Genomic DNA, 16,886 nt, shown 5'->3' with positions numbered 1-16,886 from the left:
GTGGTTTCCTTGTAGCTACAAGATGAAGTACGGTCCCTGTAAGCTAGACTCAGCGACTTCTCTCTGCAATCTCTTATCGACTTTCATATCCAGTTTTTTCTGTCTCCTGGCCTTGACCTTGCCTTTACTGTTCCTTCCCACCTCTCCAGACACCCCCATGTCAATGGAGACCTTGCTGGAGGGCCTGCTCTGCTCAAGCCTTCCTTTAACAGATGTATTTCCCAATTTGCCCCTTTCCCAACGTTCCCAGAGCATTTTAGTATGTAATTTATTGTGAAGGTGCTCTGAGTTCAAGGGCTGGGTTTTACCCATCACGCATATTTGTTGAACTGCTCCTGCAGTATGCAAAGAATTAAAGTGGGGATTCATTGAAGAATTGCTGGTCACTCATGATAGCAGTGTCCACTTCTCTGTGTGCGGATCACTGAGATATGTACTCCTACCTTCATTAAGATTTTTACTTCGATTCTCAGTGTCTCAGTTTCCTCTCCTATAAAATGAGGCTTTATAGAACTTACCTCATGGGGTTGTTTTAGGGATTAGAGAAGATGGTGCCTGTGGTTTAGGAAGGCCTCAATAAATATCAGTTATCATCATTTTACGTATTCACATAGTTTACATTATTGTTCTTTCAGTTCCCTGTGGGATATGTATTATTATCTCATTTTACAGAAGAAAAAACTGAAGCTCATAGTGGTTAGGTAGCTTGTTTTAGAGCCAGGATTAGCTTACCCGTTTCTCTGACTTTGGAGCCTGTTTGTTCTCTACAGCAGTGGCTTTCTTTTTTTTTTTTCTGACCATGACCCACAGCGAGAAATACATGTTACCTCGCAACCTGGTACATGCACGGACATAGACATGTAAAACTGAAACAAAAGATGCTCGGAACAGTTTTACTATTTGCAGTGCTCTCTGTTTAAAAATTTTATTTCATAAAAAAAAAATACTGATTGCAACCCACTAAATTGATTTCTCATACTGATGGTCTATGATTTGAGTTAGGAAAAGCACTGTTCTATAGCTTATCAATGAGTGAATGGGCAGGCATGTACTACTGTAGACACAACAATGCAAAAGCTTAAATTGTAATCCCTCAGCAGAAGAGACACTGTTGCATCTTCGGAGCAGGCAGCAGTGTCGTTTTACCTTTTACGTAGGATCATTCTCCTCATAGAAACTTCACTTTGCCTGAGTCTGAACCGGCCCGCCTGTGCACTCCTCAGCTCTGCATTGCTCACTAGAAGCCAGGGAGTCTCCTTTCATTAAAACAGAGCTGCTGATCTTTTTCAATTAGTAAAATATTCATTCCTCTCTTTTCTCTTCCATTATGAATTCAGACAGTAACATTATTGTAGTTATAGTGATATTTCAACTATATTTTTCGTCACTCATTCATTTGTTCAACAAGCACATAGTGAGTATGAGTAAGTCCAGCAAGCCAGTCTAGGATGTTGCTAGGCTCTTTGAAAACAAATTTTTAGGAAATTCTCCTTACTATCTAGGAAATGAGACAGTGAAGTCTTAGAGGAGTGGCTGAGTGAGAAGCAGACTAGAAAGAACTTGTCTTCTTTTCACTCTCCAAAGTAGTTTATTCATTTTAAAATTCATTCATTCATTCATTTCATCCATTCTTTCAAGGACTATCTATGGAATCCCCATCCTGTGCCGCCACTATGCCAGGCCCTGGGGTTATAATGATCAGAAGAACAGAAACTCCTGAAGTGTGCAGCCTAGTGGGGAAGCTAAGCATTAAGCAACTTAAAATGGAAATAAATAATAATAAAATATAATATATAATAATATTGTTATATATTATATAATATGTAATAATTGTAAGCTACATGTTGTAAAAGCAAGGCACCCAGTGTTCTAAGAGCTTAGTGTGTGGGGTGGGGGTGAGCAGGTGAAGACAGGAAGGCGTCATCTGAGCTAAGATCTAGAAGATGAATACTCTTTACTGAGGTTCTGCGGTGGAAGGTAGAGCTGGGCGGGGGTCCCTGCAAGTACAAAGCCCTGTGGTAGGAAGGATCTTAGCACATTCACAAAGTGAAAATCGGGAGATTAGAAGAGAGAGTAAGGAAGAGATTTTTTTCATAAATATGAGGGGTTTGCCTTTAGTATGAGAGTTTTTGTCAAAAAAATCTAAATACTTATCTAAATAAAATTTTAAAGCCTTCACTATTTAAGTATATATTAATGCAGGGAATAACCATTTTACTGCCTCTTCAAGAGAAGCTAAAACACTCTCTCTTCAAGGTATTAAGTTCTGAAATCTCCCCCATGAACTACCGGGAAAACGGTTTCTAAGTGTTTACCAGGGAAGGGAAACGATCAGGCCCACCTCAGCAAAATGCACTTGAACCTACCCCAAATGATTTTTCCCTTTTCTAGAAAATGCCCGACACGGCGGATGTCGGTTGACTCAGTGAATGTGTGTAGACTGGTGCCACCCCACTGTCTCACATACACGCTCTGAAGATGACCATTATGCCACAGCAGGTCATCCGCCAGACGTTATAGACCAGTAGACTCAAAATCACCGAATGCCCCCGGGTTCTGGTAAATTAAAGAAGTGTATAGAATTTTTAAGATACCTCTAGTGGGAGTGAATAACCTTATTTGTAAGACAACTATTTTGCTTTGCAAATATTTGACTTTATAATCTCATAAGATATTCTTTAAGCATAACTAGCCTGCAAGATGCTTAGTTTATTACGAGGGCTTGCCAAGTACACAGACAACACAATTAGGAATAAATCAGTTTTTGAAATATAATGGGAATCTTTGAAGTGTGCAGAAAAATATAATTTCAACAATTTTACTAATGGTAAAGATCTTCTAAAGTTCAGTAACTTTCTTTCATCTCACATTCTGCTTTAATCTCCTAAGTAACTAAAATTTACTGTTTTAGGGAAAAGTAATACAGTATAATTCACATGATATTACTAAAGAGTGCCAAGCAAATTTACTATCTGCTCTCTGCTTTCGCATTCATACTATTTTATTTAATTTTCTCATAGGCCTAATAGCCTTATATTTTCTCTCTTTGTCTCTTTCTCTCTCTCTTTCCTTCTCTCTTTTTTTCTTTCATTTGCCCTGAGCCAATATTCATTGCCAGTCTTCCTCTTTTTTTCTTTTTTATGAGAGCTGCTGCCACAGCATGGTGGCTAACAGATGAGTGGTGTAGGTTTATGCCCAGGAACTGAACCTGGGCTACCAAAGTGGAGAGCGCTAAACTTAACCACCAGGCCACCAGGGCTGGCCCAGCTTATACTTTCTGATGATGAAACTGAGGCTCAGAGTAGTTCAGTAGTTTGTTTCAATCATCTAACCTGTACATGTAAAAACCTCGATTCAAGCCCGGGTCCATCTGACTCAAACTGATACCTTTGCCATCAATTCCATATTAACAGTGTACTGCTTAATGTAGTTAATGTCACTAAATTGTACACTTCAGTATAATTGAAATGGCCGATTTTATGTTATGTATATTTTAACAAAATTAAAAAATGGGCAAAGGATCTGAATAGACATTTCTCCAAGAAGATACACAAATGGCCAATAAGCAAATAAAAACATGCTCAATATCATTAGCCATTAGAGAAATGAAAAAAAAAACCCCACAACATACCACTTTACACTAGCTAGGATGGCTATAATCAAAAAGACAGATAGTAAGTGTTGGCGAGAATGTGCCGAAATGGGAACTCTCAGACACTGCCAGTGGGAGTACAAAACGGTGCAGCCTTTTCGAAAATAGTCTGGGAGTTCTTCAACAGTTAAACATAGAATTCCATTTGATCCTAAAATTCCACTTCTAGGTATATATCCAGGAAAAATGAAATCATATACACACACAGAAGCTTTTATATGAATGTTCATGGCAGCATTATTCATAATAGCCAAAACGTGGAAACAACTCAAATGTCCATCAAATGATGACTGCATCAGCAAAATGTGGTCTATCCAATTCTAAACCAAAGGGAAAAAACAAACCCCACAATTCATTGCATAGCAAACGGACCGTGGGAGCACATTGTTTTTAAAAACTATTCAAGTACATATTTTTTAAAGGAGGTAATACTTTTTATATAAAGTATTTCATTTAATTTGTTCTCCAAATTCAGATTTTTTTGAACATTGGTTTTTATGAAAGTAATTTATACCTGTAATTCCTAGACATCCAACCTGATTTATATGGAGAAGACATCCTTCTCCACCCCTTTGGTGCATAATAAATCCAAATTCTTACTAACCTTGTAAATATGCAAATCAAAAATGCAAAAAAGGCTAGTATTTTGAGATCTTCTAAAGGAAAAGTCAAAACAAAACATTTGTTTAAAACTACAGTATGTCAGACATTGCTAATAAGAGTAGGATGATACCATATGTCATTAAAAATCATCCTCCCAGTATAATTTCCCCTTGATCTTCTTTCTCCGGTATGCTTCACTTCCTTTACGCTTTAAAGACAGTATAAAGACAATATCAATACATAAAAGTAGAATAATATAAAAACACCTATGTACTAACACAATCTTAACATTTTTTCGTTTTTGCCTCATATTTTTTTGTCAATAAAAATTACAGATCAAGTCTGTCCCTCTTGCCCCCTCACCGTGTGGGCCCTCCTTCCCTGCCTAGCGGCTCCCCGTCTCAAGAATGCAGGATGTGTTCGTCTGGTCTGTGCTTCTGTGCTTTCCTAGACCTGCATGTGTATATATCCAGGACTGATGAACAGTAATACTTTTGGTTACTGTTAATGTTAATGTATACCTTCCCTATCATTCAAAAATTATTTTTTTCTCGGCATTGTTTTCTGAGATGTCTCCATGTTAATATAGTTGATCTGGTTCACCCGTTTGGACTGGTCTGCAGTATTCCACCCTATGAATATGCCACAATTCATATGTACATTCCCCTCCTGATGGATATTTTAGTTGTTTGGAACTTTTTTCTATTTATTACAAACAATACTGCAGGAAACATGGTTGTGTATGTGTCTCAGTTCTCTGGGGATATATGCCTTGATGTTTCCCATTATTAAGAAAAGAAGTTTTTGAATTACCATCTGACTATGTATGTTGTTTAGTAATGAAATCTTAGGGAAGAACGTTGATTGGAAAGTGTGCTCTCCTCCTCCACTCCTCCCTGCCCCTAGTCTTGCTCTTGAATGCCATGACTTTTAACTGCTTTGCTTTTAATTTTTCTGGCAACTCACCTTTAGATTTTTAAAATTAAAATGCTTCTGTCACTATGAAGTGTGGACATATCTATTGATTTCTGGCTGGAATGGTATTTCTTCCTACCCACACGTTTCCTCCCTTCTCCCTTCCCTGTGCTTCCAACACATGATGTTTTGTTACTTTTTTCAATTCCTTGAGTAATCACCTCTGCAACCTCAGAAACTTCTTAAGTGTCATTGCTTGTTCCATCAAATAGAGGTGATTTCTTGGAGCTCCCCTCCCTCTGTCTTTTTTTTTTTTTTAGTATAATAAGGACATTAGCGCTCTTACCCTTCCCTCCATTTCTCCCTCCACTTCCCTGTCTCTGTAAACTATAACTTTACACTTTTACTTAAGTCAGGGTTGATAACACGCTCTATGCTATAATTTGTGTATGGGCCCATTTTAAAAAATAGAAAACCACTAAACTGCATTTACGTTGTTATGAGCATGTGCATATTGTTCCTTGTAGAGCCAAGTAATATAATGTGCTTCCGCTTCTTGGTGGTTCCAATGTCACAGGAGAATTTTGAAAAAATATATATTAGAAGCATTCTACTTGTTGACCAAAGTTGTGACAAATTTCAGTTGGCTTCCTTTTTACGTGGTTTTTTTGGGTTTGTTTCTTTGGAGCTTCTAATTCTTCTTTTAAATTATTTTTTACCCTTCTGTGTGCTGCTATTACATAAGCTTCTTCACGGAGACCTTTTGGCAGTGCATTCTCTCCAGAAACCCTCTACCCTCCTACTTCAATCTGGATTAGGGCTTGTCTAAAATTGCCGCAAGCCATCACTTTGAGTTTTCCCGTATGTGGTGAATGCTGTTTCCTAGATTCCTTTTTATCCTCTTTCTTAACTAAATCCTTAAGTAACCTCCTAAGAAATGTTGTGTGAGAGGTCAGGCTCTGCATGCCTGAAATTCTCTTTATTGTGCCTTCCTTGATTGATCGTTTGGTGGAGTATCAATTTCTAGGTTGAACAAGCCTTTCCAGTAGAACTTGGAAACAATTCCTGGCTTCTCATCTCGCTAGCATGCAGTATTGCTTCTGAGAAGTCAGATGCCAGTTTGATTTTTACACCTCACGGGGTACTTGCAAATTTCTCGCTTTTAAAATATTCTCCCCATTTTTGATGTCCTAAAATTTCAGTGATGGGTCTAGGGAGGTTCTTTGTCATTTAACTTGGTCATCATTTGAAGGCACTTTCGATTCCATGTCTCCTGTCAACTCTAAGAAATTATTTTGGTAATTTCCTCTCCTCTTGTTTCTTTAGTCCTGTCTGTTTAGAATCTGTATTCATTGGATGTTGCACCCTCTGCATAGATCTTCTAAATTTCTTATCTCTTCCCTACTCTGTCCTGTTTTTTTGACTTTTTGTTTTACATTGGAGCCCCTGCCATACCCTATTCTTCCAGTGCTTCTGTCCAACTTTCACTTACTATTATGTTTGTAAATTTCCAAGTATTCTTTTTCAGAGTATTCTGGTCTGGTCTTATGTGTGTAATATTTTATTAAATCTTACTAGAAATACCAATTAGAGGATTGTTGCTTTTTTGTTTTAAAAATTCTCTTTTCTTCTATTCCCTGAATTCTCTGTTTCTGCTAGGAATATGTTTTCCTCTTGTTTATCTCAGCTGTTCCTTTTCATCTTAGAATTTCCCCAAATATCTGGTAATCCTTTGTTTCCCTTTCGTGTTTAAGAATGAAACAGTAGACAGGCTGACTGCGAGCCCAGGCCATGTAGGCAGGGATTGTTGCCCTGGATGGGTAGACAGGGCTCACAGACTCTCATCCCCACGGCTGCTCGGTTCCTCCCCAGATGTCCTCAGTTGCTTTTGAGGACGGAACCTCAATTTGGGCGTGGAGGGTATTATATGAAGGCTCTTGCGTGTGCAGCAGAGAGGTAGAAGAGCCCCATTCCATATACGGAGCTTCCAGTTTGCAGCCTCAGATCTCATTTCCTGCTGTGTTTTTATCTGCCATTTCTTCACCCACCATCTCCACTGGATTCAACTGAGCAAACTGGCTTTCTCTTCAGCTGCAGCCCACTCTGGAGATGTTTTGCTCTGCAGCTGCCTTTGCTCATCTTCTTTGGTCTATACTCTTCCAGTTGTTTTCCATCTTTTAGAAATGAATTCAAAATTTCATTCCCTCTTAGCCTTCCCGGATGATCTTCTCTGTTGTGGGTGTATATTTGGTTTATTCATGTACTTTCATTCTAACACAGTCTCTACAGAGTTGAGAGAGAAACACACATGCTCAATCTGCCGTCCTGAACAGCACACTCCTCTGCACCATTTCTCTTGATACTTTAAAAGTCAGAATCTCAAAAAAATTTTTTTAAAAATATATAAATAAAAATCAGTCTCTTAAACAAAGGTGGAATTCTTGTGGGAAAATGTATCATAGTGACTCAGTGGCCTTGCCTTTCTTCTAACTAAATTTCACAGAGGTTAAGAGACTGCATTAACTAATTTGGGTGTTTTAACCTTTTTGTTTATTATTTTTACCTAATCTATTATTTTTTTCCACTAAATCCAAATCATCTCTATTTCTTTTCTCTTTTTTTTCTTTTTGGTTTAAGCCTGCTCCTTTGTTGTCTACGTTAATCTCAGTTTTCACAAGAGTGTACTCCACTCACCAGCCTACTGAAGGAGTGTTAAAGCTAAAGTCGAATGGACTTTTCCTTGTCATTCAAAGACTAGCCTAGAATCCTCAGCCTGCTCCAGACCTCCAAAGAGGCCGCTCAGCCACCCGTGGACCCCCAGAACACCACCCCGCAGATCTGAGGCAGAACATGTCTGAAGTTCTAGAACGGCCTTGCAGAAGTGTGGAAGGGCTGGGGCAGTTTCAAGTTAGAAGTTCTGTCTAGAAGTTCTAACTGCGAAACTGCAAAATATGGCTGCAGTTTTGTTTATTTTCTTCTGCTTCTTAATATTTATATATATAGGCTTGGGTTATAAGGAATGAGAAGAGAGTGTGAATTAATCCGCTCAAATCTATCACAGCAAGTAGAAAAAGCAAAACCAAGAACATGCTCTCCTGCCTATTCATGTTGGGATGTCTTTCCATCTTCCATTGTGTTGTAGAAAGATTGGGAAATCAAAGACATAAGTCAGGGTCCTCACTCTGCTCTAAGTAGCTGTGTAACTTTAAGCCTCAATTGCTTTGTCTGAAAAAAAAGGGAGAGACACAGACCATATGATTTCTTAGATCTTTTTTCCAGGTTAAAAAAATCATGATAATATTTCTGTAATTCTATTCTTCTTCACTCTTCCAGCTCTTCTGTCTCTCGATTTTTGTTTTCACTGTTCTATTGTTTTACTCTCTCTTGTTCCAAACTCTGGAATATTGCTGTTGTCGCTGCACCCCGTTTTCTTTTTCCAGCTCTTCGCTCTTCTTTAGAGTGTGGTATTAAAGTCATGCATTAAGCAAGTGGAAGAGGCCACCTTAATTCCAAATTTTACGCTTTCCTAAAAAGATGTATTACTTTAATATAACACAAGAATTTATAGTCCAGAAGCCATGCCTGACAGGAAATGTTTTGGAAATCTTTTATCTTTTGCCTTCTGAGTGATTTTTTATTTTGCTTTCTTATTTTGTTTTATTTTATCTAAACAGAGAGTGGACATTCTTTGAAGTCTAATCATGATCACTACAGATGAACCCAATCTACCAACTTACCAACATTCTAGAGAGTATTGGAAGATTTTTACATTTTGAAGAAGGGGAGAAAATATAAACAAATTTTGGTTGAACTACTGAGAACTAAAATATGGTGGATTGTGTTGATTTGGAACTTAAAATAGATGGGTAAACTTGGGGTCAAGATATAGGTCTGAGTCTAATTCAGTGTGGATGTATGATTACTTTTCAGGCCACCTAAAGTTTAAAAAGTTATATCCATGAGATCTGGCTTTTGAGTTATCATTCGTCAGGTCATAAAACATTAAAAAATTATGACTGTTGCTGTTACCACATATCTGTTAGGTATCATCAAATATACAGTAATGCTAAAGCTAGGTGAAACTGCCACTTCTCCCACATAGCTTTGCAAATACAATGATTCTAGTTACAGAGTGAAGTGAAAGTATTCAGTTTATATTTTTGTATCCAAATTTTTCCATTTTCCTTTCTTTTGTAGACATTTCAGTCTATAAACCGGCCCATTTTGGCATTCTTTTTAATGTCTTGTAGCTTTTATGTATATCTAACTTGGGTCAATCTGGAAATTTCAGTTTTTGAAAGCCATGAAAATGGCTTAAGTGCTAACTTCCATTTCAGTTCAAAGAAAGGCAGAAGTTACGATTTGTGCTGGTCACGGGCCAGTGGCAGTTACAGTTCCTATCAGGATGACCTGACATACCCAGGTCAGATTGCCCAGCTCAGAAAAGCACATCAGCCTCCAGTTCAGCCCCTTGTAAAACTCTTGCCTAAACTGATTTGCACTGAAACACCCAAGGCTTCTGGCGGGCAGGGAAGTGGGCAGTGAGGCAAAAAGGGGGACTCTCTGGAACTTTCACAGATTGCTCATGGTGGAGACGGGACTGTTTTTCCTGAAAAAATACCACCTGCTATTTCTATGCCTTTCGCATACTGAGTGTGCTAGGTTGCTCACCTTCAAACTAAACCAAAGCATCTGTTTGATGAACCCAAATAATATTCAAATTTAGGCTGTATAGGGATCACTCATATTTAGATGTCATTCGTTGTTTTGTTTGAATGTAAAAAAAATAACACTAAGAATTAGGAAGAGTATGTCCTTTTCTGCCTCAGTTGACTATTAACAGATGTCATTGGCATGTAAAATCTAAGTGTGAAATTATGAAAGGATATTCTTTAATTCCTACCAGCTGAATACATATTTAATATGTGCTCAGGCTGTTCTAAAATGTTGAAAAATTAGATGCATTTGGTGATTGAAAAGATTTTTTAATGAATATAATTTTAATAAAGGTTTGTGACCCACTGATCAACTATATTTCAGTGACATATGGGAATGTGATTTCCTATTAATTATTAGTGAAATCTTCCATCTGAATGCATTTGAAGACATGTAAAATATTTGGTAACAATAATTAGTTCCAATTATGAAGTTTTAGAGATTGTGAAATATGTCAAACACATCATTAGAAGAACATGTGTGAGCCTAATTGCATGCTATGAGCTGTGTGTGAATGTTTTGTTTTCAGATTGATAGCACATAATTCCTTTATTTGGTGATCTTCATTTATAAGTTCATTTAAATTTTAAGAAATTCAGTATATATATAGTAGTGACTCTAAGAAAAAAACAAAATGAGGAACCACATCATAAACCTAATTATCCATATCTATCAGAAAGAAAATAGGCACAGAAACAGTTTTCTCCTCATGTATGATGTTCATAGAGTAGCAGAAATGGTTATGTGAAGACGATATTTGTCACTGTGCAGTATTTTAATGTCTGTATAAGTCCATTCCATTATTACTGTATTTAGTGTTTGGTATATTTATTCTTTTATGGTTATAATCACCAGTATATTTCACTTAAGAGCTCAAAGCTATGCTAAATGAAGTATGTTTTTATATGGAATATATTTGCCATTATGAAGAATTGTTGGGTATATCGTTATTTCAGGCAATAAGCCTGAATTCATTCTTTTAGTTTAAAATTTATAAAGCTCAAAAGTTCCATTATATGTATGATGTACAAAATTGCACATGTTGTCTGCAGCACTTCATTTAGTTATGTTAATTTTTGAATGTGATGTATCCATAGTATTCTTTATTTTGCATTTATTTTTCAATATGTTTACATTGTAAGAGTTGAGCCTTTTGCACACGGATTCTTGATGTGTGGCTGCTTGGCAGGATTTTTTGTTGTGATGTAACCACCATTCTTATAAAAAATATGATGTGCATTTGTTTTGTGTCTTTGTCTTCATTCCACATGTCCCATAGTGTATATTTTTGTATAACGTTATTTGTAAGGAATAGGAATTTAAAAGTCTGTGATCATCTTTTTCACCTTCATGGTTTTCAACAAATAGGTATTCTGAGTTCTTATTTTCAGATGGTCTCAAACAGATTTTCTGTATGGTGTAAGGCAGATAAGTTCTTAACAGTCAGTCACAAATATTTTACCTTCCTATCGTATCTAATATCATGGAGTAGTTATTTAACTATCTTTGGGCAAGCTGTTTTGCTCATTTTATTTCAATTTACTTTTTAAGTTTAGTGTTTAAATTTTTGGTTTATATAAATCTAATTTGCTATACGATATTAGGAATTTTCAGAAGATAGCACTTTCCAAACACAATAACCAATCTTCATGGAGAGCTAAGCACTTTCAGACCATTTATTCCTTGCCACAGTGCCATGAAGTAAGTACTGAACGTATTTTTACAGATGAAGAAATGGAAGGACAGAGAGGTTAATGTACTTGTCCATGGTCCTAGAAGTAGAACCCCTCAAACCTAGATCCATCTCGTCCCACTTTTCAGCATTCTCTCATACTGCCTCTCCCTTATGGGTTTTGATATATCTGTCGCAGTCTAAAACTAGTTAATTTGCGGTTGACTTATGCCCTTTAGTAGTAACCTTTCACATTTCCATTTCTGGAAGCATGTCATAGTGAAGCAAAAAATAATAATAATAATACAATTGAGCATTAAAATGTGTCTTTTCTTTTAGCCAGAAACGTTTGAGCATCTTTTTATCAAGCATACAGAATCAGTGACTTTTGGTCCTCTTCTTTTGGAACCTGAAACCATTTCAGAAGATATCAGTATTGATACGTCATGGAAAAATAAAGACAAGATGGTTCCACCAACTATGGTCTCTCTACTTTTGACAACTCGAGATCTTGAAAAGGGTTCTGTTTGTTGTAGTGACCGACGCACTAGCACTAACTTCTCTGAGGCTGAAAGCACAGAGATAAGCTGTGAGGATGAGAACAGGAGACAGCCCTCTGTTAAATACGCTACCCTGGTTGGCAACTCTAAATCAAGTGAAGGTGATGCAGAGCAAGGGCTTGTAAATAGCTCAGTCAGCAAATGCTTCTCTAGCAAGAATTCTCTATCAAAGGATTCTTTCTCTAATAGTTCATGGGAGATAGAAACCCAGGCATTTTTTATGTTATCAGATCAGCATCCCAATATAATTTCACCACCTCTTCCTTTCTCAGAAGGATTGGATGAATTTTTGAAACTTGAGGAAAATTTCCCTGAAGAAAATAATGATGAAAGATCTATCTATTATTTAGGGGTCACCTCAATCAAAAAAAGAGAGAGTGTCGTGTTTTTGACTGATGAGTCAAGAGTGTCGTGCCCATTCCCAGCCCCCTGTTTATTCACCGACATCAGAATCCTCCAGGACAGTTGCTCACACCTTGTAGAAAATAACTTCAACTTAGGAACTTCTGGTCAGAAGACTTTTGTATCTTACATGCCTCAATTTCAGACTTGTTCCACTCAGACTCAGAAGATAATGGAAAACAAGATGTGTGACCTAACTGTCTAATTTCACTCAAGAAACATCTCAGATTTCTGTATAGTGAATCATATGAAGTGTAATATAGTCCACCATGTTGTGGATTAGGGAGAGGAAAGAAAACTCTCAGAGTCAAATTTGAAAGTGATTGTTTCAAAATTCATGGTATCTGTTTGTCCTCACTCTGTAATATAGACAAAAATGTGTCAAAGCCCTCATGAGCCTGGCAAGGTAGACTGACTCTGTTAATGATTCTCTTAACAAGCTACAGTGGGAAGGTCTCCAATGGCTTGTTTCTAGCCAGAAATAAGTCCACCAGATATCTTCTGTGAATATTAGACCTGTGTAGAGAAAGTTAATCTTCTGAATTACACCTACATCTGAAAGAAGACTTCACACTAACACTTGTGAGATGTAACTGTTGTTTCAAGGGTGTGGTTGTTTTACCTTGAGTTGTCTTAGTTTTACACACACACACACATTTATACCTAATAGGCATCTTTGTGCATTTTTAAAGTATGTGGTCTGTTTGTATTTTATGCTGCTATTGTGACTTGAAGATTTTTCAATACAACAAACTTGCCTTGGGCATTTACTCTGTGGTAGGCACTCCACTCAATGTTCCAGATAAATAGAGGATTGAGCCCTGGTGTAGAGCAGGATATGCTTGAGAAGAGTGAAAAATAAGCCAATCTTTACACAGCAAATCTAAGAAATGTAGCTTAGAATGAAACCACTGATTAGAATGGCAATACCCACAACCAGTGTTTTGATGACAAAACAGCACTTTTGAAAACATAATATCTGTATGTCTGTCTTAACTCTTCTCTGTAAAAGATGCTGAAATGCTCACTTTCGAATGGTTGCCAGATGTCACCGTACATCACTCTGGAATCACTGTCTTCCTTCATTCCCGCTGGCATGTGCACTATTTTTTTCCCTCATGTACTGAGCATTCTCTCTCTGTATAAACCAGCTACTGTGCTAATGCTTTCCATACTTTAACTCAATTAATTATTAAAATAATCGTATGAGACGTTTACTACTAAGTCACAGAGTTAGTGGAAGATAGAACCAGAATTCAGATTTAAATCCAGATCTTTTTAATGGTAGTGATTATGTTTTTAACCTATACCTTACATTGCCATTCATAAAACAAAAACAACTGACATGAAATCAAAAAACATTTATTAAGCAGAAATATAATGCTGGATGAAAATTAAGTGAGAATTACACAGATGTTATCTTTGTCTTTAAAGACTTTAAAGTTTATTGTTTATTTCAGCTTTTGGTATGGCAAAAAAAAACTGAAAGCATGTTGGGCAACAAACTAGGAAACCTGCACAGACAGATGTTGAATGGCAAGAAGTCAGAATTTGAAGATTATCAGTATCATTAGAAGAAATACTTTCGTCCTCAGAAATATGCCTGTGGGGTGCTAAACATCGCCAGTTTCATGCTTAGATCCAGAGAGGATCCTGCCGATGTTGCTGTTACGTTAAATAAGGTCCTCCAGACCATCTCTACCCCAGTCGTGGCCATGTGAAATGAGTAGTCCTAAACAAGGACGAAGATCTCAGACCTCAGCTGATAGATATTTTTTCACACTTCATGATCATTTGCCCCTTAGAAATCCATAAAGCTGTTTCACATAGTAAGTCTTGTTGAGATGTCCTAGGATCTCACATACTCAACTGATGATCCTCTCACTGAATAATTAGTGTGGTATGAAAGCCTTTTGCTGTTGTTAGTGCCGGCGAGTGGATTCTGACTCATAGTGACCCTGTGGGCCGTGGAACGGCACCCTGCCCAGTCTTTTTGCACCATCCTCTCACCTTCCAGCGCTCTATCAGACAATGCCCCACTGCTAGTCATAGGGTTTTTGTGGCCAATTCTTTCAGAAGAGGTCCTTCTTCCTAGTCTGTCTAGTCTGGAAGCTCTGCTGAAACCTGTCCACCATGGGGGACCCTGCTGGTATTTGCCATCCTGCTGGCAGAGCTTTCAGCATCACAGCCACATACAGCCACCCCAGGATGACAACCACAGATGGGCGGTGTAGTTCCCTGACTGGGAAACAAACCTGAGCCGCAGCAGTGAGAGCACCGAATCTTAACCACTAAACCACTAATGAAAGACTTAGTTTTATACAAAGATAAATTGAGAAAAAAAACACCTTTTTCCATTGATTTTTAAGTGGTTTACAGATTCAGAAACAGAAAGAAATTATTACATGTATGGAAGTTTTGGTAAAATTGACCATTATTTTTAATACTGCTCATAGAACATAGACATTAGGCAGTATAGAACAGAGAGAAAATTACGTTTTGCCCCACTCTGTATATAATTAGAGTTTGAACACTGAGCATGTCCAGTGAGACACCTTTTCCTGTGGTCTGGGACCCAGAACAACAGGGAAGACAAATGGACAGATGTTCCAATTGGCCCATGGTTTCACAGTCTGATGAGTTCGCCGCAGTGAATCCAGACGTCCAGGACCACCGCAGTGCTGCAGGTCTGGTTAAAGGACTTTAGTTTCCGCACATTAACCTGAGATACTGATAGCAACAGATAGTCTTTATTTTTAAACCTAGTCTCAAGTAGTGAAAGGCCTTGGATGAAATTCCCAAAGCAGTGGGTGATCCTGGGCCTTGCATAAGGTTTTATGACCTGAAGCATGACATTTTTCTCCCTCTTCTCATCCTTTTCCAATGAAACCAATGCCCTCTTTCCAAATATCACACATATGGTTCTATTCCCTTAGGACTGTCTGTCTTAACTACTCAAAGCTGAGGGAAGATAAACTCCCTCCACACACCCATACCAGAGTCCAAAGCTGCTTTGGTTGGCACAGTACACAGGTCAGGCAGTAAGAGGGGTGCCTGTGGGGCTCATGTGGGGTTGGATAATGTGCTAAATGGATCAAGTCACACTGCAAGCATATGCTACCTACATGGATGAAAAAAGACCTCTCTCCAAATTATTCCCTGTACTTTTCAACAGAAATTTATTCTCCTTTTCATCTTTCAAGGGTCGTCTTGGTCATTACAAACTCTTCTGAAGTATTCATTATTGAGAAAACACATTCTAAAATTTTAAAACGCAAAATTATGGTTGTCCACTTTACCACGCGTAAAAGAAGCTGCATTTGAGGAAAAAAAATTTAAATATGGTTACCAAAAAAACCGTGAAGAACTATTTATAAAAGGAAACTCGATAAGTCAGTAGTTTTACTCTTTCTTGAATAACTCATTTAAGGCCCTAGAGCTTGATGCACTCCTGCCGCTAACCATATGCAATGACGGGAAGGGAGCGCCTTAGACTACAACGGTCTCTGTTAGGGCTGAGATACCGGTACATGCGTTTGTATGAGCATCAAGAAATGGTTTCATGGGTTTTTATATTGAATGAATTATTTTTATACAAAGTTTATCCATCAATATTTATTTTGGAAAGCTGCTGAAGATGTCTATTTTTCAAAATTAATTATACTTAAGATGTACGACATTAAGTTCAATTTTATGGGGATCTTTGACAGGATACTTTATATAACATGTTGATTCAGAAAACCTGGAACTGAGAAAGAATTTGGAAGATATTTAATTTTTTGTAGTGAAATAGCTATAATTTAGATATTGTACTTTTAAAACTTGTCCTTAAGTATTTGGCATGCAGTTAACACTGTCTCTTTAATCACAATTGGTCTGTTAATAAATGTTATAAACATATGTGCCGAGATATGCATCACTAATTGTTCTATAAAATTTAATTACCCTTATTCTCCTTTATGTCTCTAACATCACAAAGAAGTGTAAATTATGACTGTGAATATTTTCATTCTTTATCATTATGAATCACAAGCAATGTCAGAATTTTGAGAAGTGGAAAGTCCAAACAGAATTATTATGAATTTAAGTTATTTTAGGATCACTTTATCCATTGTATGATTACTACTTTCGGCGAAAATTTGAAAATAGAAAGAAGCAAGTCTTGTACTTTATGTAAGTAGTTAATGTAAAATTGTCATCCATTGTTAGCCTTTGTGTTTCAAAATTCCTGCCAACATAATGCCTTGCCTTTGGAAGGAGTTTCAAAGCATGTTAGATCCAAGTGGCTCCCTTCTCTGTTCCTCTCTCTGGCCCCTACTCAGTAGATGACCCCACACCAAATCCTTGCTGGCATTATAGCCACTGG

General features: G+C 37.4%; 1 protein-coding gene across 6 annotated transcripts in view; it reads left to right on the top strand.

Moving 5' to 3' along the window:
• The window catches only part of LEPR (leptin receptor), a 73,780-nt gene extending 61,028 nt beyond the window's left edge, over positions 1 to 12,752 (top strand). For 5 of the 6 annotated variants that reach the window (XM_023641934.2, XM_070268889.1, XM_023641933.2 and 2 more), the window contains exon 20: positions 8,845 to 11,125. In XM_023641934.2, the coding sequence (XP_023497702.1) occupies positions 8,845 to 8,862 (18 nt within the window). In that variant the 3' untranslated portion in view covers positions 8,863 to 11,125. Of the gene's footprint in view, positions 1 to 8,844; positions 11,126 to 11,897 lie in introns of those variants that run through there. The other variant, XM_070268893.1, reaches the window with a different exon arrangement.
• Positions 12,753 to 16,886: the final 4,134 nt, after the last annotated feature.

The sequence above is a fragment of the Equus caballus genome, chromosome 5, assembly GCF_041296265.1.
Source record: "Equus caballus isolate H_3958 breed thoroughbred chromosome 5, TB-T2T, whole genome shotgun sequence".
Lineage (NCBI taxonomy): Eukaryota > Metazoa > Chordata > Mammalia > Perissodactyla > Equidae > Equus > Equus caballus.
This window is presented reverse-complemented; position numbering and strand designations above follow the sequence as displayed.